General features: G+C 47.3%; 2 protein-coding genes across 4 annotated transcripts; one reads left to right on the top strand and one right to left on the bottom strand.

Annotated features, from left to right (window-relative positions):
* The first annotated feature begins 2,837 nt into the window (after positions 1-2,837).
* Lrrc2 (leucine rich repeat containing 2) lies at positions 2,838-10,506 on the top strand. Its single transcript, XM_090323643.1, is given in 9 exon segments — positions 2,838-2,933; positions 4,798-4,941; positions 5,226-5,433; positions 6,194-6,350; positions 6,972-7,160; positions 7,380-7,578; positions 8,708-8,863; positions 9,211-9,347; positions 9,912-10,506. Coding segments are annotated over 8 exon segments (1,221 nt in total). The 5' UTR covers positions 2,838-2,933; positions 4,798-4,816; the 3' UTR covers positions 9,962-10,506.
* Positions 10,507-10,611: 105 nt separating this feature from the next.
* Positions 10,612-15,386, bottom strand: Rtp3 (receptor transporter protein 3). Of its 3 annotated transcripts, none has more exons than XM_090323640.1 (3): positions 15,170-15,386; positions 14,002-14,302; positions 10,612-12,636 (listed from the first exon to the last, which is right to left on the bottom strand). In XM_090323640.1, the coding sequence occupies exons 2-3, from the start codon at positions 14,232-14,234 to the stop codon at positions 11,286-11,288; spliced, it is 1,584 nt and encodes a 527-aa protein (XP_090179766.1). In that variant the 5' UTR covers positions 14,235-14,302; positions 15,170-15,386; the 3' UTR covers positions 10,612-11,285. The 3 variants fall into 3 exon arrangements, with proteins under 3 accessions (XP_090179766.1, XP_090179767.1, XP_090179768.1); XM_090323641.1 differs by having other exon boundaries at positions 14,002-14,298; XM_090323642.1 differs by lacking the exon at positions 15,170-15,386 and having other exon boundaries at positions 10,612-12,491; positions 14,002-14,170.
* Positions 15,387-23,003: the final 7,617 nt, after the last annotated feature.

The following is a 23,003-nucleotide window of genomic DNA, read 5'->3' as shown; positions in this document are numbered from 1 at the left end:
GAATCCGGAGAGAGTTGGGGCTAAAGGAGAAGTCAGGGAAAGATCTTGGTCCCCTAATTCAATGCTTTGACCTTGAGTCAGGGGGTGGGGAGGGGAGGGGACCCTGGAAAGGAGGGAAAGTGGGGGGAGTCCAGATGGGATTCTCCAGGGAGCTGAGAGGCCGGAGATTCACACCCCTTACAATAGGCCCACCCAATTAATTTAAAACAACATGATAATAGCTTTTGGTTAAGTAATTCTTTTTGCCCTATGGTCTTTTAGTGGGTTAAAGGAAAAGGAAAAGAAAAGAGCAGATTTACTCTTCCGAGAGGAGAAAAGAAACGTAAAAGGCAAATAAATAAACTCTTTACCAAGTCAATGAACTTGGTGAACTCTTGGGGTCTTTCAAAGTTTTTTTTTAATATTTCCTTCTCAAATTCCAGTTTGTGAAATCTGTGTGTGTGTGGGGGGGGGGTTGTTTGTTGTTGTTGTTTTATTTTTATTTATTTAATTTTTTTTGGCCAGGAAAGAGGGGTGGGTGTGTGTGTGTGTGTGTGTGTGTGTGTGTGTGTGTGTGTCAACATCTGTCATCTTAGTCAAGAGGCCCAGATCTGAAGATAAACCCTGGACAGTCAAATCCATTGAGACTCAATTTTTTTTTTTTGTAAATCATGGACAAACCATCAAAAAGCCAGAAAGGGAGATGTGGCTCAAGTGGTAAAGCACCATACCAGCTTGGAGCAAAAATAGCTTATGGAGAAGAGCCTAAGCCCAGAGTTTATGCCCTAGGACTGGCATGAAAAAAGAAAGAAAGAAAGGGGGAGAGGGAGGGAGGGAGGGAGGGAGGGAAAGACAGGATCAAATAAGAAAAGGGCAAACTTTTAGCCCTAGGAAATTAAGTCAAGGAACTGAAATTAATCAAAATAACAGCAATTCTGCTTTTCTTCCATGGCACCAAGGCAGGGTATCTGGGGGGGAAAAAAAGCCAATTTTGCCACAAAGGGCAAATCTGTGTCTACATTCTCAACCTTCAGGCTTAGAAACCTGGGACTGGAAGGGTGAGGGGATTCAACACCTTTCCCGTCACACCTTCCAGCTACTTTGGCTGTGGTGGGGCCTCTCCTAATTCCTCCCCCCCCCCCTCCTTATCCTTGCTGGGAAGGTGGGAATCCTTTTAGGCACCCCCTAAAGGCTTCAATTAACACGTTAATGGCTTCCTATTTGCACCAGGGATTTTAAATACTTACTAGAAACTTCCTTCTCAATGGCTGGTCCGCTGTGTGGGGTTGAGAAAGGTCCCACCACCTCTGCTTTCTCTTCTGCTGTGTCTGGGGATGTCTGTCCAGGTCTGGGTGGGACTGAGAAATTAAGGGCAAGACTCTTAGCACATGGCCTTAATTTTGTTTTTTTTTTTTTTAATTTATTTTGCCGGTCCTGGGACTTGAACTCAGGGCCTGGGTACAATCCCTGAGCTTCTTTTTGCTCCACACTTGAGCCACAGCACCACTTCTGCCTTTTTCTCTGTGTGTGTGTGTGTGTGTGTGGTACTGAGGAATCGAACCCTGGGCTTGCTTCCAAAGCAAGCACTCTACCGCTAAGCCATATTCCCAAGCTGGCTTTGTTGTTACTGTTGTTCAGTCCGGGATTTGAACTCAGGACCTGGGTGCTGTCCCTAAGCTATTTTTTTTTTCTCCTCAAGGCTGATTTTGTGCCACTGCTTCACAGCTCCACTTTTGGATATTTGGTGACTCACTGGTGATAAGTCCCACAGATTTTTCTGCCCCAGGTTGGTTTTGAACCGCTCTCTGCTCTCAGCTCCTGAGTAGCTGAGATGACAGGAGTGAGCCATTAGTCTCTGACTGTGTTTTTCAGATTTAAAGCAAAGCTAACTGGAGGGACAGAATGGGAAAGACAAACAAGAAAGCAGCAGGGAAGGCCAATACTTATTAATAGCTTATTGTCACATAGCCACCAGGCTGGGTTATCAGAAAGACATATTTTCCTGGTGAACAAACTCTCTTAAAGAGAACCTTAAGTCACTTAGGAAAAGAAAAAGAGGGGCTGGGAAGGTGGTTCAGCGGTAGAGTGCTCGCCTAGCATGCATGAAGCCTTGGGTTTGATCCTGGGTATCACATACTCGGAAGAAGCCAGAAGTGATGCTGTGGCTCAAGTGGTAGAGCTCTAGCCTTGAGCAAAAAGTGCCCAAGAAACAGTGCACAGGCCCTGAGTTCAAGCCCCAGGACTGGCCAAAAAAATAAATAAATAAAAAGAACGAAACAACTTTGTCTGACTTAGTTCAACATTGACCCAATTTTGTAAAATGAAAGAAAGGGGGAAAGAAAGAAGAAAAGAGAGAATGGAAGGCAGAGACAGAAGAAAAGAAGGGAAGGAGAGAAGGAAGAAAGAAAGAAGAAAGAAAGAGGAAAAAGGGCCTAGTGGTAGAGTGCTTGTCTAACATTTACAACCCCAGGTTCGATTCCTGGGTACCACATACATAGAAAAAGCCAAAAATGGTGCTGTGGCTCAAGTGGTAGAGCTCTAGCTTTGAGAAAGCCCAAGGAACAGTGCTCAGGCCCTGAGTTCAAGTCCCAGGACTGGCCAAAAAAGAAAAAAGAAAGAGAAGGAAGGAAAGAAAGAAAAAAAAACCAGTTTGCTCCTCTCCCTTTCACTGCCTGCAGCCTGCAGCCTGCACTCTGAAGCCACACCCTACCCTGTCACTTCTCTCCAGCCTGGCTGAGTCACGTAGAATAAATAGACAGTCTTTCAGCACATGTCCTGTTTACACATATTCTCTGTTTACAAATATAGCCGGGTGGCTTTGGGGAAGGCACTCAGCCCAGCCACTCTTCCCAGTGGCAACAGTTTGGGGAAAACCAGTGAGATTCCAGATTTATCTGAGACCAACCTACTCACACCCAGCAAGTGGCGGAGGGAGGGGAATCAGAGCCCAGCAGGTGGGTATGGGATAGCTGGGAGAAATTAAAGGAGAAATGGGGGTGGGAGGAGAGGGAGAAAGGAGAAGGAGGGGAGGCGTTGCCTTTTGCCTGGTAAATTCCCAAGCTATGGTTCTTTTCTCCAGGACTTGGACATAGCCTAAGCCTGGCCCGAAGCCAACACTGGATATTGGAGCTGTAATTTAATTTGCTTGTATTTTATTTTATTTTATTTTTTTTCCAGTCCTGGGGCTTTGAATTCAGGGCCTAGGCATTGTCCTTGAGAGCTTTCTCAAGGTTAATGCTCTTTTGACTGGAGCCATAGCATCACATCTGGCTTTTTCTGTGTATGGGGTACCCAGGAATCGAACTAGGGCTTTGTGCATGCTAGGTAAGCACTCTAACCACTAGGCCACACTCCCAGCTTGGATCTGTTATTTCTAGATCCAGAATGCCATTGAATAATGGAGCTTGAGCACTTGTGTCCAAGCTCTGATAGTCCCCAAAGAATCTGGGGGCTTTGTCCTGTGGGTTTTGTTTGTTTGCTTTTTTTTTTTTTTTTTGTCTGTCAGTTGTGGGGCTTGAACTCAGGGCCTGGACTCTGTCCCTGAGCTCTTCAACTCAAGGCTACTGCCCTACCCCTTAAGCCACAGCGCCATTTCCAGTTTCCTGGTGGTTCATTGGAGTCTCACAGACTTTGCTGCCTGGGCTGGCTTTGAACTGCGATCCTCAGATCTCAACCTTCTGTGTAGCTAGGATGACACAGGCGTGAGCCACTGCTCCTGGCTTGTTTTTGTTTTTCCATTCTTGTTTTGCTGGGAGGTATTTTCTGGAGGGAGGGTGGTGGTGATAAATCAACTTTGTTTATGTCCTCTTTGGGGGTCATAAAAAATATTCTGGATACCTGACAGGGGCAGAGACGGGAGAGAGCCGGGAAGGGAAGGGAAAAGGAGGGAGATGAACGTTGGTAGTTTTTTCTCAGGGAGTTGGGTGTTGCGATTTATGCTGTCATCCTCGCTGCTCAGGAGGCTGAGATTTGAGGATTGAGGGTTCAAAGCCAGCCCGGACCCTAACGTCCATGAGATTCTTATCTCCAATGAACCACTAGAAAACCAGAAGTGGTGCTGTGGTTCAAGAAATAAGGTGGTAGCCTTGAGCTGAAGAGCTCAGGGAGAGCATGCAGGCCCAGAGTTCAAGTCCCAGGACCAACAACAACAAAGTGTGATTAGGGGCCAGGAGTTTGGCCGAGTGATGGAATGCTTGCCTAGCATGCAGGAAACCCTGGGTTTGATTCCCCTGAACCACGTACACAGAAAAGGCCAGAAGTGGTGCTGTGGCTCAAGTGATAGAGCTCTAGCCTTGAGAAAACCCAAGGACAGTGCTCAGACCCTGAGTTCAAACCCCAGGACTGGCAAAAAGAAAAGAAAGAAAGAACAAGAAGTAAAACAACAGGCTTGCTTTCCTTGGTGCCTGATTCCCGTTCCTAAGCATTTGACAAATGATAATGGGGTGTTCTCACCCCAATCCTGGGCCCATGTGAGATTCAGAGGTGACCGCGTCTCTTGGACAAGGTGATGACAGGCAGAAGAATTCCAGCCTGGGCATATCTGACTCAGATCCTGGCCTCTTAATCCCGTCTGTACCCTAGATCTCCTCTGACATGATTTTCTAAGATTAACAAATTACTATATAAAAAAAAAATCATCAAGTGTCCCCAAGGTCACAGATCATGTTCCAGCAAATGTAATTTAATTAAGAACTTGACTGAAAGCTGCGTGCCAGTGGCTCACACCTAGAACTCTTAAAACGATTTTCTCTGTTATTATGAAGTTGACCTGTACAGTATTATGATTATTATTAATAGCATTATTATTTTTTTAACTAGATCATTTCCTGCTTCCAAAATGGGACATAAAGTGGTCGCATTTGATATCTCTGTGGTGAGATCGCTGTGGGAAACACGTGTCAAGAAACACAAGGCAAGGCAGAAGAAGGAGGCAGAAAGGCTGGAGAAAAGCGCACTAGAAAAGTACGTGGCTTGGTTGTGAATGTGGCTTAGTGGTAGAGTGCTTGCCTAGCATGCAGGAAGCCCTGGGTTCGATTCCTCGGTACCACATATACAGAAAAAGCCAGAAGTGGTGCTGTGGCTCAAGTGGTAGAGAGCTAGCCTTGAGCAAAAAGAGCTCAGGGACTGTGCCCAGGTCCTGGGTTCAAGTCCCAGGACTGAGCAAAAAAGAAAAGAAAAAGAGGAAAGGGTAGTGTTAGCTTCTCCCTGCGATTAAGAAACAACATGGTCTGTTACTCTCGTCTTAGGATCAAGGAGGAATGGAACTTTGTGGCTGAGTGCAGGAAGAAAGGAATTCCTCAGACTCAGTACTGCAAGAATGGTGTCAAAGACACCAACATGAGACTTCTGGCTAAGATGGAAAAGAACTTGCTCACAAAACACAGGACAATTCCGAAGGCCAGAGACCAACAGAACAGTCCATTTGTATTTGAACTTTCCGGCGAGCACTGGAAAGTGAGTCTAGCAGTCTCTGATGGTAGCCAGTTGGGTGGTTTCATGCAATGTTTGAACTGACAGATGTCTGCAGCAAATCCTGACCTTGGCTTTGGCTGAAGAAATACTCTGGCCTGTAGAGAGCTTGTTCAGTGGGTGAAGAGAAGGCTCGATAGTTATCTGCTCCGGAACTTGATCCTCCTATTTCTTCCTCTAGGCAACTCAATGGAAAGAGCAAGGAGAAAGGCATGAGACATCTGTTCTTGGCAAGGAGCTGGGTTTTTGTTTTCTCTCTTTTGTTGTTAGTTTGGTTGGTTGGTAGGCTTGAACTCAAGGCCTGGGCATTGTCCCTGAGTCAAGCCCAGCACTCTCTACTTACGCCACAGAAGCCACCTACAGTTTTTTCTGAGTAGTTCATTGGAGATAAAAGTCTCTTGGGGACTTTTCTGCCTGGGGTGGCTTCAAACCATAGTCCTTAGACCTTAGCCTCTTGAGTAGCTAGGATTAGAGGTGTGGACCACCCATGCCTGGCTAGGAGCTGTTTTTTGGTTTGTTTGTCAGTCCTGGGCCTTGAACTCAGGGCCTGAGCACTGTCCTTGGGCTTTCTCAAGGCTAGAGCTCTACCACTTGAGCCTCAGCACCACTTCCAGCTTTTTCTATGTATGTGGTACCAAGGAATCGAACCCACGGCTTCATGCATGCTAGGCAAGCACTCTACCACTAGGCCAAATTCCTGGCTCTTAGGAACTGTTTTTGATTGTCACCGCCTACTTGGTTATAGGAGCTTCCTGATTGGTTGAAAGAGCAGACACACCTGAAAGAATGGCACATACAAAACACTCAGATTCAAGCCATCCCTGCCTACCTCGAGCTGTTTCAAGCCATGAGAATTCTGGATCTGCCAAAAAACCAAATCTTGTATCTCCCAGCGGAAATCGGTATGTTGTGAGGCCTAGTTTGTTTGTTGTCAGTCGTGGGGCTTGAACTCAGGGCCTGGGTATTGTCCACTGAGCTGTTCTGGCTCAAGGTTAGAGCCCTACCACTTTGAATTACAGTGCCACTTCCAGTGTTCTGGTGATTCATTGGAGATCAGAGTCTCAGAAGCTTTCTTTCCTGGGGTTGGCTTTGAACCGTGATCCTCAGATCTCAGCCCCCTGAGTTGCTAGGCTAACAGGCGTGAGCCACCAACATTGTGCTGAGAAGCTGGGGGGAAAATGGACTTTTGTTAATTATGGGGTTGATTTGCTCATCTGAGAACCCCAGAGACAGGGGCCGGGAGTTTGGCCTAGTGGTAGAGTGCTTGCCTAGCATGCATGAAGACCCGAGTTCGATTCCTCAGTACCACGTACCTAGAAAAAAGCCAGAAGTGGTGCTGTGGCTCAAATGGTAGAACTCTAGCCTTGAGAAAACCCAAGGACAGTGCTCAGGCCCTGAGTTCAAGCCCCAGGACTAGCAAAGAAAACAAAACAAACAAGAAAACAACTTGAAGGTTCTGCCAGATTAAGTGTTAATTTGCTTGATGAAGTTTTAATTTGCCCCCCCTCCCATCCCCTTGCCAGGGCGTTTGAAGAACTTGAAAAAACTCAATGTGAGTTTTAACCATTTAAAGACCATTCCACCAGAACTGGGAGACTGCGAAAATCTGGAGAGACTGGATTGTTCTGGGAATCTGGATCTGACCGAACTCCCCTTTGAAGTAAGAACTACCCACTTAAAATGGGGACCCAGACATGAGAAAGGGTATCAATGTATGTGAAGTAATGCGCCTTCCATCTGGTGAATGTAATGCAACCCTTGTTTTTCTTGTTGGGCCAGGCCTGGGGCTTGAACCCAGGTCCTGGCCATTGTCCCTGAGCTTCTTTTTTGCTCAAGGCTCTGTTCCACTTGAGCCATAGCACCATTTCTGGGTTTTTTTTTTCTGTATGTGTGGTACTGGGGAATCGAACTCAGGACTTCATGCATGTTAGATGAGCACTCTACCACTGAGCCACCTTCTTGGTCCTTTGTTGTTTCTTTCTAGCTAAGTAACCTGAAGCAAGTGAACTTTCTGGATCTCTCAGCCAACAAGTTCTGCAGTGTTCCCGTGTGTGTTCTGCGCATGTCTAGTTTGCAATGGTTTGATATTAGCAACAACAGCTTGAACGATCTGCCTCAGGATATAGACAGGTACTTGGGTCCTGAAGGTGAGGTGTAAAATGAGTTATTCATGCCTTTACTCCCTATCCTGTTTTGTTTTGCCAGTCTGGGGCCTTGAACTCAGGGCTTGAGCACCGTCCTTGGACTTTCTCAAGGCTATCTCTCTACCATCTGAGCCACAACACCACTTCCAGTGTTCTGATGGTTCATTGGAGATAAGAGTCTCCCTGACTTTCAGGCCCAGGCTGGCTTTGAACCATGATCCTCAGAGCTCAGCCTCCTGAGTAGCTAGGACGACAGGCGGGAGCTACCAGTGCCCTGCTATGTTATATTTTTATTTTTTTTTTTGCCAGGCCCTGGACAGAATGCCTGGGCTTTTTCTTTTCTTATTTCTGTGGGGTTTTGTTGTTATTGTTGTTTTGTTTTGTTTTTAGGCTCAAGGAAAGCCCTCTACTACTTGAGCCACAGCTCCACTTTTGGTTTTTGGTGGTTAATTTAGAGATAAGTGTTTCCTGGCCTTAGCCAGGAATTTGGCCTAGTGGTAGAGTGCTTGCCTACCATGCATGAAGACCCAGGTTTAATTCCTCGTACCATAGCCACAGAAAAAGCTGGAAGTGGTACTGTGGCTCCAGTGGCAGAGCAATTGCCTTGAGAAAGCCTAGGGACAGTGCTCAGGCCCTGAGTTCAAGCCCCAGTGCCTGGGCACTGTCCCAGAGCTTCTTTTGCTCAAGGCTTTACCACTTGAGCCACAGCACCACTTTTGGCTTTTTCTGTGTATGTGATACTGAGGAATTGAACTCGGGTCTTACAGACATCTATTATCTATCTATCTACCTATCTATCTATATATCATAAGTGAAATCAGTTCAGTAGGGCTTAACTGTGGTTTGTGATTCCTAGGAATTGAGATATTCATGTTTTTTTTTTTTTTTTTTTTGGCCAGTCCTGGGCTTGAGCTCAGGGCCTGAGCACTGTCTTTGGGTTTTCTCAAGGCTAGAGCTCTACCACTTGAGCCTCAGCACCACTTCCAGCTTTTTTCTATGTATGTGGTACCAAGGAATCGAACCCAGGTCTTCATGCATGCTAGGCAAGCACTTTAACCACTAGGCCAAACTCCCGGCCCAATATTCATGTTCTTATCCTATTCTCTTCTTTGCAGACTGGAGGAACTACACAGCTTCTTGTTGTACAAGAACAAGCTCACCTACCTTCCACATGCCTTGCTAAATCTGAAGAAACTTACCTTGCTGGTGGTTAGTGGAGACCATTTAGTGGAACTTCCCACTGCACTCTGCGATTCCTCTACGCCTTTAAAGTGAGTAGAGCGGATGTGAGCTAGCACTGCTGGAGCCTGAGTTCAGGGACAGGGCTCAGGCCAGGCACCATGGCTACGCAGAAGGCTGAGATCTGAGGATCGAGGTTCAAAGCCAGCCTGGGCACAAAAGTCCGTGAGACTCTTATCTCTGGTTAACCACCAGAAAAACTGCAAGTGGCACCGTGGCTCAAGTGGTAGAGCACTAGCTTTGAGCACAGAGAGCCTTAGGGACAGAGTCCAGGTCTTGAGTTCAAGACCCACGACTGGCAAAAAAAAAAAAAAAAATCTTACCTATTTTTCTACCTGGCACACAGCTTGAAACTTCTTTTCTGTAATTTCTCAAACAGATTCGTAAGTCTTATGGACAATCCAATCGAGAAGACTCAATGCCAGGATGACAACGAAACTGTGAAAAATAAACAGGACCGCCAACACCTTGATAAAGAATTTATGAAAGCCTATATTGAAGATCTTAGAGAAAGAGGTGAGCTGCCTGTATTTAAGGCTTGTTTGAGTTTGGTTTTAGTCACAGAGCTTGAACTCAGGGCCTGGGCACTGTCCCTGAGCTCATTTTTTTGAGCCTTGAGCATAAAGGGGCTCAGGGACAGTGCCTAGGCCATGAGTTCAAGGCCCACCACTGACAAAAAGAAAAAAAAAGAAATGAGTTAAACGATCAAGTGGCAATGATTAGTGTTTTATAGTGGGTGGAAGTGTAGATAATAAAATAATAATAAATAAGCCAGACACCCGTGGCTCACGCCTGTCACCCTAGCGACTCAGGAGACTGAGATCTGAGGATCATGGTTCCAAGCCAACCCAGGCAGGAAAGTCTGTGAGACTCTTTATTTCCAGTGAACCACCAGAAAACCAGAAGTGGTGCTGTGGCTCAAGTGTTAGAGCGCTAGCCTTGAGCTGAAGAGCTCAGGGACAGCGTCCAGGCCCAGAGTTCAAGCCCCACAATTGACAAAAAATAAAATAAATAAAATAATAATAATAGATAAAAGGGGGAGTGGCTGCTTATGTGTATTTTTTTTCCTTTCATTTGCAGACTCGGTTCCTAGTTATACTACCAAAGTTTCTTTTAGCCTTCAGCTTTGACATCCATAACGACAAACCTTGAAGATATCATCTCTCCCAGTCCTCTAGAGCTTCAAAGTCTGTGTGTGTACAGCGCGCCATCTAGAAACCACGACCAAATCTAGACACCACTGTCAGAAGAAGAAATATGCCAGCCAGATGCCAGAGGCTCATGCTTGTAAACCTAGCTACTCAGGAGGCTGAGATCTGAGGATCTTAGTTCAAAGCCAGCCTGGGCAGGAAAGTCTGTGAGACTTTTTTAAATCTCCAGTGAAGTACCAAAACCCAGGTTTTTTCTTTCAAGGAAAAAAGCTAAGGGAGAAAAATGCAGGCCTTGAGTTCAAGCCTCAGAACCAGTATAAACAAATAAATATCAAACAAACAAGCCAGGTGCTGGTAAGTTCCTGCTTTTTCTTCTAGCTACTAAAGAGGCTGAAATCTTGAGTTTCCCAATTGGAGGCTAGCGCAGGCAGGAACGTCTGTTAGGAGTCTTTTCTTGAAGGAACCAGCAAAAACAAACAAAAGGAAAAGGCTAGAAGTGGAGCTGTGACTCAAGTGGCAGCGTTCTTAACTTGGAACAAAAAAAGCTAAGAGGCAGTACACAAGCCCTGAGTTCAAGCCCCAGTGCAGTCACAAAGTAAATCAACAAGCAAACAAACAAATAAATAAATGCAGTTGTTTTAATGCAGTATTTCTTTTATTGGGAATTGATTTTTTTTTTTTTTTTTTTTTTTGCCAGACCTGGGTGTTGAGCTCAGGGCCTGAGCACTGTCCTTGGACTTTCTCAAGGCTAGAGCTCTACCATTTGAGCCACAGCACCACTTCTGGCTTTTTTCTATGTATGTGGTACCGAGGAATCGAACCTGGGTCTTCGTGCATGCTAGGCAAGCACTTTAACCACTAGGCCAAACTCCCAGCCTGTATAGTTCATTTTCAACATAGTGTCAACTGCACACTATGGCTGCACTGGCTTCTCCTTTGGAAGGAGAGCTGTAGCCTCAAGATGAGAGTCTCACAGCCTTTTCTTGCTCAGGGCTGGCTTTGAACCTCGCTCCTCAGATCTTAGTCTCCGGGAATTACTTGGATAACAGACATGAACCACCAGTGTTGGGACTCAGCTGACACCCACCAGCGTGAACACAATGGATACTCGCCTACCATCTTAGCTACTCAAGAAGCTGAGATCTAGAGGATCTCGGTTCGAGGCCAGCCTGGGCAGGAAAGTCCCTGAGACTCTTAAAGCCAATGAACTACCAGAAAACCAAAGTGACACTGTGGCTCAAAGTGGTAGAGCGCTATATAGCCTCAAGCTGAAGAGCTCAGGTGCCGCCTGTGGGCCCAGAGTTCAAGGCCCAGGTCCAACCACAAAAAAGAGAGATGACACAACAAAAATCACCAACATCACCAGGAAAAGCCTGCAGGGATTATTCAACATGGCACACAGACAATTCCTGGACAGACACAGACATTGTTCACAGGCCTGGTCAATTTGGATACAGGTTTCTGAACAGCAGGAAGTGCTAGCATGGGGGGGCCCCCTGTCCCCCAGGGGTTCAATGACAGGAGGATAGGGTAACTGAGTCCTTCCTGGCATTACCCTCCTATTCTCATCCCTATCTCGGATGCTGTTTGGGGAACCCATTTGAGTGGCCGGCTCAAGGTGAGATAAGCCCGTGACTGGCATATGCTGTGTTGGAAATGGGGGTGCCTTTGAGATCTGGTAGCCTTGGAAGGCATTTTTGTGGGGGTTAGAGATTTGGGGGTTCACGGTAGACGTGCCTGTGGCCTGTTGGGTTGGCCGTGTTGGAACGGTTGACGATACAGAGGTGTACTGGGAGAGGGGGTCAGTGTTGGGGAAGATAGGAACTTTGGGGTTCACAATCCGTGTTGGAGATGGTAGATCAGTGGATGGCTTTGGGGTATGGCTGACCCTGGGGTCTGTTTTGGGAAGGTTAGATTTGGGGTTCACTGTCAAAGAGGACGGAACCTGTTGTGTCTGAGATGTCTGCTGACTCTTGGAGTGAGTCTTGGAAGGGTCAGATTTGGGGTTCACTGTCAAAGAGGACAGAACTTGTTGTGTCTGAGGTGTCTGCTGACTCTTGGAGTGAGTCTTGGAAGGGTCAGATTTGGGGTTCACTGTCAAAGAGGACGGAACCTGTTGTGTCTGAGGTGTCTGCTGACTCTTGGAGTGAGTCTTGGAAGGGTCAGATTTGGGGTTCACTGTGGATGGAAGGATTTTGTCCCCTTGAGGATGGGGTGGTTGCGATTGGGGAATGTTGATAGTAAGAACTCGGGGGTTCTCAGTCTCCCCACAGGGCCCGGGTGAAGATGGCAGCTGTACCCCTAAACCTGAACCAGTCTGAGTGCAGAAGCCCTGAAGACAGGCTTCACAGTTGGCAGTGTCATGGGGTCCTTCAAGTTCAAGGTCTTTGATGACAGACACCTCCTCCAGGGCCTGCAATCCTTCTTTATAGCATTTCTGTAGGATTCGGAGCACGAGATTGTTTAAGATCCTGGAGACATTTTCCGGCATGAACTCTGGGATTTCAAACTGAGATGAAACACATCTCTTACATCTCTGGGCAAACACTCTCATTTTTACCTGGCCCCGTCGCTTCTTCTTATGCCAACGCATATGGAAAAGGACCAGGACTTGAGCTGAAGCCCAAGTTCGAGAACAAGAAGAGCATCGAAATCTGGGGAGAGATGAGGCAGGTCTATGACTTTGAACTTAGCCTTTACCTACACAGCCAGAGAAAGGAGCTGTCAATCAATCATGGTCACGCGACGTGGGGTGGGTGGGACTAGAATAGAGGTAGAAGAAACCCATCCAGTGTATTTTTGGTTTTGTATTTATTTTTGTGGTACTGGGGTTTGAACTCAGGAACTTACGTTTGTTAGTTTTTAGGCAGACTTTTTTTTCTGATTGAGCCAAACTTTCAGCCCTAAAGAGTGAACTTTTTTTTTTTTTTAGCCAGTCCTGGGGCTTGAACTCAGGGCCTGAGCACTGTCCTTGGACTTTCTCAAGGCTAGAGCTCTACCACTTGAGCCTCAGCACCACTTCTGGCTTTTTTTCTATATATGTGGTACCCAGGAATTGAACTCGGGTCTTCATGCATGCTAGGCAAGCACTCCACCACTAGGCCAAACTCCCAGCCCCTCGAATTTCTAAGTTCTTACAAATACACAGACTTTGCCCTGTGGCTTCCTCTGCCAGCTCTGGGCCTGGACAAACTACCTTGTCTGCTTAGTTGGGATTAAAGGAGACAGCAACTAGACTCCACCTTCTGTGAGTATTGAGTCCGGCCCCCCGGCTTCTTGCCTGGAATTTTAGGTTTCAGATTCCAAGCTGAATGTGGGGGGTTGTTTGACCTCTGAGAGTCCTATTTTTTTCTTGGGGGTGGGGAGGTTTATTGCTGGTCCTGGGGCTTGAACTCGGGGCCTGAGCACTGTCCCAGAGCTTCTTTTGTTCAAGGCTAGTGTTCTGCCACTTGAGCCACACAGCTTTACTTGTGGCTTTTTGATAACTTTTTTTTCTTTTTCTTTTCTTTCTTTTTCTTTTTCTTTTTTTTTTTTTGCCAGTCCTGGGCTTAAGCTCAAGGCGTGACCACTGTCCTTGGACTTTCTCAAGGCTAGAGCTCAACTACTTGAGCCACAGCACCACTTCTGGCTTTTTTCTATGTATGTGATACCCAGGAATCGAACCTGGGCCTTTGTGCATGCTAGGAAATCACTCTACCACTAGGCCACACTTCTGGCCCCGTAAGTCCTATTTTTACAAAGATTCTTGGCTGGCCAGCAGGCACTGGTGGCATATCATCCTAGCTACTCAGGAGGCTAAGATCTGAGGATGGTGGTTCAAAGCTAGCCAGGGCAGAAAGGTCCCAGTGGTTTTCTCCATGGAACCACCAGAAAACCAGAAGTGGTGCTGTGGCTCAAAGTGATAGAGCGCTAGCCTTGAGCAAAAAGAAGCTCAGGCCCTGAGTTCAAGTCCCAGGACTGACTAAATTAATTCATGAATTAATAACACAAAGGAACTAAGCAAGGGTTTTCCTTCTTACCTGGCAAAGGCCTTCTGCTGCCACTGTGTCCAACCTGGCTTCAGGGTGTTGGGAAGAATTTCTTTGTCCAATTCCAGGGTCCATTTGTGTGTTTTGACTTCCTGCATTAGTTCCTGGAACACTTTCTTCCACACTTCTATGTTCTGTGTGGTCTCAGCTGTCATGGTGTCTCTGGATGTGTTAGGCTCTTCTATGGGCCTCACAGATGGGTAGCAGTGGCTGAGGTCATCCATTTTGGAGAAGGAGGGTTCAATTGGACTCCCTCTTTGAAAATTGGGGTGATGGATTGGGTCCTTTCTGTCTAACCCCCAGAAAAAAAAAAATCAAAGGTCAGTTTTATCTTGTTTCCAAGTTCAGAGAGAGAAGCTGTCCCTTCTGGGAAGATATTTGGGGCCTCACTGATCCCCCCCAAAAATAACACCGAAGAAGAAAATTCTGGAATCAAAATTGAGTGAATTTTAATCAGGCTCTACCATCTGTCTATGGTGTGTGTGTGTGTGTGTGTGTGTGTGTGTGTGTGTGTGTGTGTGTGAGAGAGAGAGAGAGAGAGAGAGAGAGAGAGAGAGAGAGAGAGAGAGAGAGAGAGAGAGAAAGAGAGAGTGTCAGACAGTCGGTCCTGGGGTTTGAACCCCAAGGCCTGGGCTTTATCTCTAATTTTTTGTCTTACATCTCCTCCTCCAGCATTTTGGTGGTTAATTAAGATGAGAGGAGCTGGGAGTTTGGCCTAGTGGTAGAGTGTTTGCCCAGCATGCATGAAACCCTGGGTTCAATTCCTCACTACCATATATACAGAAAAAGCTGGAAGTGGTGCTGTGGCTCAAGTGGTAAAGCACCTTCCTTGAGAAAGCTCCAAGACAGTGTCTAGGCCCTAAGTTCAAACCCCAGGACTGGCAATAAAAATAAAGATCAGAGTTTTGCCGGGGCTGGCTTTGAACCGCCATTCTCAGATCTCAGCCTCTTGAGTAGCTTGGATGACAGGCGTGAGCCACCAGTACCCAGCTTAAGCCAGCTGGCTCCAGATCAATCAGAAACCATCATCTTGTTCCCCTAAAAGGAGGCCTGGGAGACTAAGCGGCCCCCCCCCTCCATCTCATACCCCTACCCATGCTCGAATGGGGAGACGTCTCCCCTCCCTGGAAAGGCAGAAAAGATTCTGGAAAATATTTACCACAAGGCCGACATCTTGGGTCTTCTTGTCAGCTAGCTCCGAGTTTGTCTTTCCATGGGTTTTGTTTTTTCCTCAAGAAGAATGCCTTTCGCTCAGCCAGGAGAACAGGAAGGAAAGGAGGAGACTGGGGTGGTGGCTGGTAAAAAAGCATCCGGGACTTTTGAAATCCTAATCTCTTCCCATTTCCTTTCCTTTCCAAGCCTGGGTGGATGACATTGGTGGCTGGTTCTTCTCCCCACACCCCACCTCCCCATTGCACTTTCTCAATATTATTTGTTCAGTTATAAATTAACCAGATTTGGGGGGGGGGCTGAGAAGACAGCCTAGTGGTAGAGTGCTTGCCTAGCATGCATGAAGCCCTGGGTTCGATTCTGAGCAGCGTAGAAAATAATCTATATATTTTGTATAAACCTATGTTAGCCATTTGTATTTTCATACGTATATTCATTTGCATTTTTATACTTGTATTTTCTTAACTTGCCTTTCTGCTTCTGTCTACCTGCTTGCTAAAACCCTGAGGAATGTAACTGCTGTTCTTGTGGCTAATCTACAACCACACACTCGCCCCTGGGTCCCAGACACTCCTGGATCTGGAGAACTGGGCACAAACCCCTTGGCCTGTCCACCTCTGGCCCCTTGTCAGGTCTTTCTCCACTGACCCCTTATTGGGTCTTTCCCTTCACCCATTAGCCAATCAGTTCAAAGCACGACAGCTCGCTAAACCGACCAATGATGACTCACGACTCTCCTCCTGCTTTGTCTTGCACCAATCATTTAATGGAATCGTGGTATGAATCTCCCACGTGGTGCACTGATTTGTTGCCAATGCTGGCTGGGACCTGCCCCCTACCAAAGAATGTATTAAAGGTGCTGTCATTTTGTGCTCTGGGCCTCTGGTCTGCACTCGACTATCAGTGTGCAGAGACCCGGGCTCGAGCTCGTCCATAAACGACTCATTGCAATTTGCATTGATCTTTGGTCTCTGGTGATCCTTCTTGGGGGCTTCAAGTTTCTGGGCATAACATTCCCCCCCCCCCTCCTCCTCCTCCTCCTCCTCTTCCTCTCTGCTGCTTTGAGCCACAGTCCCTACTTCTGGTTTCTCATGGACTTTCCTGTCCAGGCTGGCTTTGAACCTCCATCCTCAGATCTCAGTCTCCTGAGTAGCTAGGAAAACAGGCATGAGCCACCAGTATGGAGATTCTGCTTTGCTTATAACTTTTCTCACTAAGAGGGTTCAAGAGAGACATTGCAGGAGGAAGAGGCACGCCTGCACTTGCCCATATTGACCACAGGGAGGCAGTGGTGCCATACAAACCCTGTGGTACAACTAGTGTGAATTTGAACAAATGCTGGCAGAACACTGTTGGTGGGAATATCTTTTGCCAGGCCTGGGGCTTGAGCTCAGGGCCTGAGCACTGTCCTTGAGTCTTTTCAAGGCTAGAGCTCTACCACAGCACCACTTCTGGCTTTTTTCTACGTATGTGGTACCGAGGAATCGAACCCAGGTCTTCATGCATGCTAGGCAAGCACTCCCCGGTTCCCAATTCCAGCTTTTATGAATAGTTTAATGGGGATAAGAGTCTCACAGAAGGGCCAGGAGTGTGGCCTAGTGGTAGAGTGCTTGCCTAGCATGCAGGAAGACCCGGGTTCGATTCCTTGGTAGCACATATATAGAAAAAAAAGACAGAAGTGGTGCTGTGGCTCAAGTGGTAGAGCTCTAGCCTTGAGAAAACCCAAGGACGGTGCTCAGGCCCTGAGCTCAAGCCCCACAACTGTCTTCCCCACCCCACCCCCCCAGAAAAGAAGGGGTGTTTCTCTATGTCTGCCAAACATCCTTGTTCCTGCTTTCCTTCCTCTTCACCTCTCCAGAGCCCAAGTCTCAGCCCAAATTCCTACCCTTCTATGACCTGCCTAACCCATGTATTTATGAACCCTCCTCTTGTTGTACTTTCTCCAGCCATGCGTAAGATTGGACATTTGAGAGCAGAGTTTCAAAGGAAGCTTTGCTTTTTGAGTTCCAGGGGCTTCTCAGAGGAGGCAAAGACCGGCCTCTGGGAAATGTCAAGGAGTCGTTCAAAAGGCTAAAGTCAACCAGTTGCCCAGTGGCTCACGCCGGTCTACTCTGAGAAGGCTGAGATCTAAGGATCTTGGTTCGAAGCCAGCCTCGGCTGAAAAGTGTCTGGGATCCTCTTATCTCCACGGAACCACTGCAAAGTCTCAAGTAGCACTGTGGCTCAAGTGGTAGAGCATAAAGAAGCTCAAGGACAGCACCCAGGCCCTGAGTTCAAATACCACGATTATCCCCCACTCCCCCCCCCAAAAAAATGTCAAATAGCACCAGTGACGTGTGTCTGTCATCTTAGCTTCTCAGGACGCTGAGATCTGAGGATGACTATACGAAAGCAATCCAGGGCAAAGAAAATCTATGAGACTCTCACCTCCAATGAACTCCTCCCCTCCCCCCCAAAAAAGGCAGACACGGAGCTGTGGCTCAAGTGGTAGAGCACCCAGCCTAGAGGGAACAGAGCTAAGGGAGAGTGGCTGGGCTCTGGGTTCAAATCCTAGCACACACACGCACACACACACACACCCCTGAGAGCTGGAGTAGGGGAAAATGGCACCCGCTGCCATGGAATGGACGTCATGGCTGGTCCTAGCCCTCTAGCTAGAACTTCTGTCCTGTATGCACCAGTACCCATAGCCCAGCTAGAAAGAAGTGGGGTGGGGGGGTGGGGGGCCCCCCTGGGCTATTCCTGGGCCAGAGTCTCATCGAAGGAAAACTTCCTTCCTTCTCAAGTTCTTCCACACGCTGTGGAGAAAGCCAGGGCATCGATTTCCTCGTTCATTTATTTAGCTTTCTCCCACAGAGGCGACAAGGGTGTCAACCAGGAACGAATGGCACAGCGCACATGAGTTGTCGGAGGCACAACTCTGCCAAGCATGGCACTGAGGGCCTCCAAATGCCGGTGTTTCTTTCTTTCTTTCTTTAGTCAGTCCTGGGGCTCGAACTCTGGGCCTGGATACTTACTGCCTCCTGCCATAACTGACCTAGCTGGTGGGTGGGGTTGCCTTCCCTCCAGTTCAAGGCCTGCGCCTCGTCTAGTACTTTCTAGAGCAGAGGGGTTTTATCAGAGGAGGGAGCAAGAGGAGAGTCTGGAGAGACGATGAGGAGAGGCAGAAAGGAGGAGTAACTCTGCCTCCTGAAGAGTCGGCTTGGTGGTTTGACAAGATGGCCTGAGGATCAAATTCCCAGAGAGACAGAGACAGAGACAGAGACAGAAAGAGAGACAGAGACAGAGAGACAGAGACAGAGAGAGAGACAGACAGAGACAGAAAGAGAGACAGAGAGAGACAGAGACAGACAGAGAGAGAAAGAGAGAGACAGAGACAGAGAGGCAGAGACAGAGACAGAGACAAAGAGAAACAGAGACAGACAGAGAGACGGAGATGGAGAAGCAGAGATAGAGAGAGAGGCAGAGATAGAGACAGAGACAGAGAGACAAAGAGAGACAGAGTTAGAAACAGAGAGACAGAGACAGAGACAGAGACAAAGAGAGACAGAGAGACAAAGAGAGACAGAGACAGAGAGACAAAGAGAGACGGAGACAGACAGAGAGACAGAGACAGAGAGACAAAGAGAGACGGACAGAGACAAAGAGAGACAGAGACAAAGAGAGACAGAGAGACAAAGAGAGACAGAGTTAGAAACAGAGAGACAGACAGAGACAAAGAGTAACAGAGACAGAGACAAAGAGAGACAGAGAGACAGAGACAGACAGACAAAGAGAGACAGACAGACAGAGAGACAGACAGAGAGACAGAGACAGAGAGACAAAGAGAGACAGAGAGACAAAGAGAGACAGAGACAGAGAGACAAAGAGAGACAGACAGAGACAAAGAGAGACGGAGACAGACAGAGAGACAGAGACAGAGAGACAAAGAGAGACGGACAGAGACAAAGAGAGACAGACAGAGACAAAGAGAGACAGAGACAGACAGAGAGACAAAGAGAGACAGAGACAGACAGACAGAGACAAAGAGACAAAGAGAGACGGACAGAGACAAAGAGAGACAGAGACAGACAGAGAGACAGAGACAGAGAGACAAAGAGAGACAGACAGAGACAAAGAGAGACAGAGACAAAGAGAGACAGAGACAGACAGAGAGACAGAGACAGAGACAAAGAGAGACAGACAGAGACAAAGAGACACAGAGACAAAGAGAGACAGAGACAGACAGAGAGACAGAGACAGAGAGACAAAGAGAGATGGACAGAGACAAAGAGAGACAGAGACAAAGAGAGACAGAGATAGAGAGACAGACAGAGACAAAGAGAGACAGAGACAGAGAGACAAAGAGAGACAGAGACAGACAGAGAGACAGAGACAGAGAGACAAAGAGAGACAGAGACAGACAGAGAGACAGAGACAGAGAGACAAAGAGAGACAGAGACAGACAGAGAGACAAAGAGAGACAGAGACAGACAGAAAGACAGAGATAGGGAGTGATAGAGAGACAGAGACAGAAACAAAGACCGATAGACACAGAAAGACAGAGACAGACAGAGAGACACCGAGACACAGAGAAGTAGAGGAGAGATCTGAGGAAGGAGCCCAGATGCTGGCTGTGGGCTGGAGGGGAACAGACGGACATGAAAGAAGATTCTAGAATACTCGGGCCCCGAATCTCACAGACATACATAGTGGTGCCAGAGAAGGGACTGGTCCAGGGAGATTAAAAGTGAGCCTCGAGGGAGGAAGAGGAGGAGGAGGAAGAGAAAGAAGAAGAGGAGGATGAGGAGGAAGAGGAGGAGGAGAGGAAGAAGAGGAGGAGGAGGAGGAGGAGGAGGGGGTCTGAGGAAGGAGAGGGGAAGGCAGAGGAGAAGGACATGAGGAAGGACGGGTCAGGCAGAGAGAAGCAATTTGGTTACTGAATTTCCTTCACGTATGGAGTAACATTTGGTAAGAGCACAATTGGTTAAGAGCCTTTGCTGTCTTCATCCCTCCCTCCAACTTCTGGCTACCTGGACTTCCCTTTACCCCTTCCCCCTCCAGCCCTACAGAGCAAATGTTCTGAGGAACTATCTCCCCCAAATTTGATTTATGTATTCATTTATGTATTTACTGTTGGTCAGGGGACTTGAACTCTCGGCCCCAGGCACCGTCCCAGAGCTCTTCAGTTCAAGGCTTGTGCTCTATCACTTTGATCCACAGCACCACTTCCAGCTTTTTCTGCGTCTGTGGTACTGAGGAATCGAACCCAGGGCTTCATGCATGCCAGCACTCTACCACTAGGCCACATTCCCAGTCCCAACGCCTTGCTTTTTAAGGTGATTGGAGTGTTTCCTGGGGTTTGGAATTCAGGGCCTCATACCTCCAATCCTGTTTGTTCTAGTTCATTTCACAGATAGGGTCTCTTACGTGGGCCCAGGTGGGCCTCGAACTGTGATCCTTCCTTCTTCCTGCCTCTTGTGTCACTGGAACATATGCCACCGTGCCAGGTAGTGGCTTTGTTGCTTTTCTAACACCCATCTCAGGCTCAGGCTCAGTACATAGCCCCTTGGCCCTTGTTCTTGTAGGCATAAAAGGCTGGCATAGCGGCTGCTGGCACGGGGAGGGGGGGTTATGGAGTAATCTCTCTCCCCAGCACAATGCAGACCCAAAGGAAAGAGAGAAAAAAACGAATTCCAGGCCCAGATATTTCCTGCTTGGGGTTTCCCCAAACTTAAGACTCTGATTGTTTCTGGGAAGATATTTTCATGCCTGCCCCGGGCATTCTCTCAGCTCTACGCTTGCCTGCCTCCTTCCTTACCCGAAAATTCTCCCCTGGTTTGGGACTTTCTTATTTTATTTTATTTTTTTTAATCTTCTTGTCAGTTGTGGGGCTTGAACTCAGGACCTGGACGCTGGTCCTGAACTCTTCAGCTCAACGCTAGTGCTCTGTTATGTTGAGCCACAGCTCTACTTCTGGTTTTCTGGTGATTCTTAGGAGATAAGAGTCTCTCATGGATTTTCTTGTCCAGGCTGGCTTTGAACCACTGTCTTCAAATCTCAACCTCCTGAGGAGATAGGATGCAGGAGCTGAGATACCAGCACCTGGCTTTTTCTGTACATTGTTTATATCTTGAATGCAGGTATAGCATCCAGGCAGGCCTGGTACACACACACACACACACACACACACACACACACACACACACACACTCCAAAACTGTATAAATGAACCAATAAAGGAGTCACGTAATTTACTTTGTTTATGAATTATTACCCAGTACTTTTGTACTGGGGTTTGAACTGAGGATTTAGGCACTGTCTTTTAGAGCTGGGGCTTTACCACTTAGTATACACAATGCCTTGGGTTTGATTTCTCAGTACCACATATCTGGAAAAAGCCAAAAGTGGTACTGTCTCCTTGAGAAAGAAAGCTCAAGGACAGTACTCAAGCCTTGAGTTCAAGATCTAGGCCCTGAGTTCAAGACCCAGGACTGGCCACAAAATAAATAAATAAATAAATAAATAAATAAATAAATAAATAAATAAATAAATGAATGAATGAAGAGATACAGAGTTTCCTGCCCAGGTTGGTTTTGAACCAAGATCTTTACATCTCAGCCTCCTGAGTATCTAGGAATTTAGGGGCTTGGCACTGTCCTTGGACATTTTTTGTTCGAGGCTAGTGCTCTGCCACTTGAGCCACAGCACCATTTCTGGCCTGTTCTATGTATGTGGGACCAAGGAATCGAACCTAGGGCTTCATGCATGCTAGGCGAGCACTCTACCACTAGGTCAAACTCCCGGCCCCTGATTCTTGATTCTTCTAGAAGCATGAACAGGCAAAGCTAGGAGCTCTTTCAGGCCCAAAGAGGCTTAGTACTCAATAAACATTAGCCAATGTTAAGATTTCTTCACTGTTTTTGAAATGATTTCTTGCAATTATGGATGAAAGCAATTTTTTTTTAATGTTGTCATATCATCTTCTTTCCAAACAGAGACCTTGAATCTGTGGTCTCCAGAGCAAGCTGGTCATTCTGGCAAATTCCCCAGAACCCACCCTGGAGGTATCCCCCTTTATCAGAGTTTGTACCTTGGCAGAACCCACCGCTAGCAAAGACTCCACAACATTCCTTTCTTTTTCCTTGTTTTTTGGGTTTTTTTGCTCCACTTCTGGTGTTTTGATGGTTCATGGGAGATAAAAGAGTCTCCCTGACTTTTACATTGTAAGCTGGCCTTGAATCACGATCCTCCAGATCTCAGCCTCTTGAGTAGCTAGGATGGCAGGCGTGAGCCACCAGTACCCTAGCCTGGGTATTCCCCCACTTCTAAAAGCACAAAAACCGGGGCTGGGAGTTTGGCCTAGTGGTTAAAGCGCTTGCCTAGCATGCACAAAGACCTGGGTTCGATTCCTCGGTACCACATACATAGAAAAAGGCCGGAAGTGGTGCTGAGGCTCAAGTGGTAGAGCTCTAGCCTTGAGAAAATCCAAAGACAGTGCTCAGGCCCTGAGTTCAAGCCCAGGACTGGCAAAATACAATAAAATATGCCCAGAAACCAAAGCAAGGCACCTGTGTCCTGGATGGGGGAGGAGGTTGCAAAAGATATTGCAGAACCCAAGTAGATTTACAGGGGAGGTGCACGTAGTGGGTATTTTTGTTGTTGTGACCCCCTCCCCAATCCTCTCCGGGGCATAGAATCCTCACCCCTCCTTCTTGGAGCCCAAGAATTAAGGAACTAGCAAATCTGGCCTCAGGCTGTGGGCAGGACCCAAAGCCCTATTGGGCAATTCGGTGGAGCCTTCTGCCCTCCCCTCCCTCCCCCAGATCCCCAAGACTGGATAA

The sequence above is a fragment of the Megascapheus bottae genome, chromosome 32 (assembly GCF_031878675.1).
Source record: "Megascapheus bottae isolate mThoBot1 chromosome 32, mThoBot2.hap1, whole genome shotgun sequence".
In the NCBI taxonomy this organism is placed as follows: Eukaryota; Metazoa; Chordata; class Mammalia; order Rodentia; family Geomyidae; genus Megascapheus; species Megascapheus bottae.
Note: the sequence above shows the minus strand (reverse complement) of the source record. Positions and strands in the feature narration are given on the sequence as shown.

Coding starts and splice junctions, on each gene's coding strand:
- Rtp3 (XM_090323640.1), bottom strand. CDS start 14,234: ATGGATGACCTCAGCCACTGCTACCCATCTGTGAGGCCCATAGAAGAG. Junction 12,637..14,001: donor CAGCAGAAGGCCTTTGCCAG/GTAAGAAGGAAA, acceptor ATCTCTCCCCAG/ATTTCGATGCTCTTCTTGTT.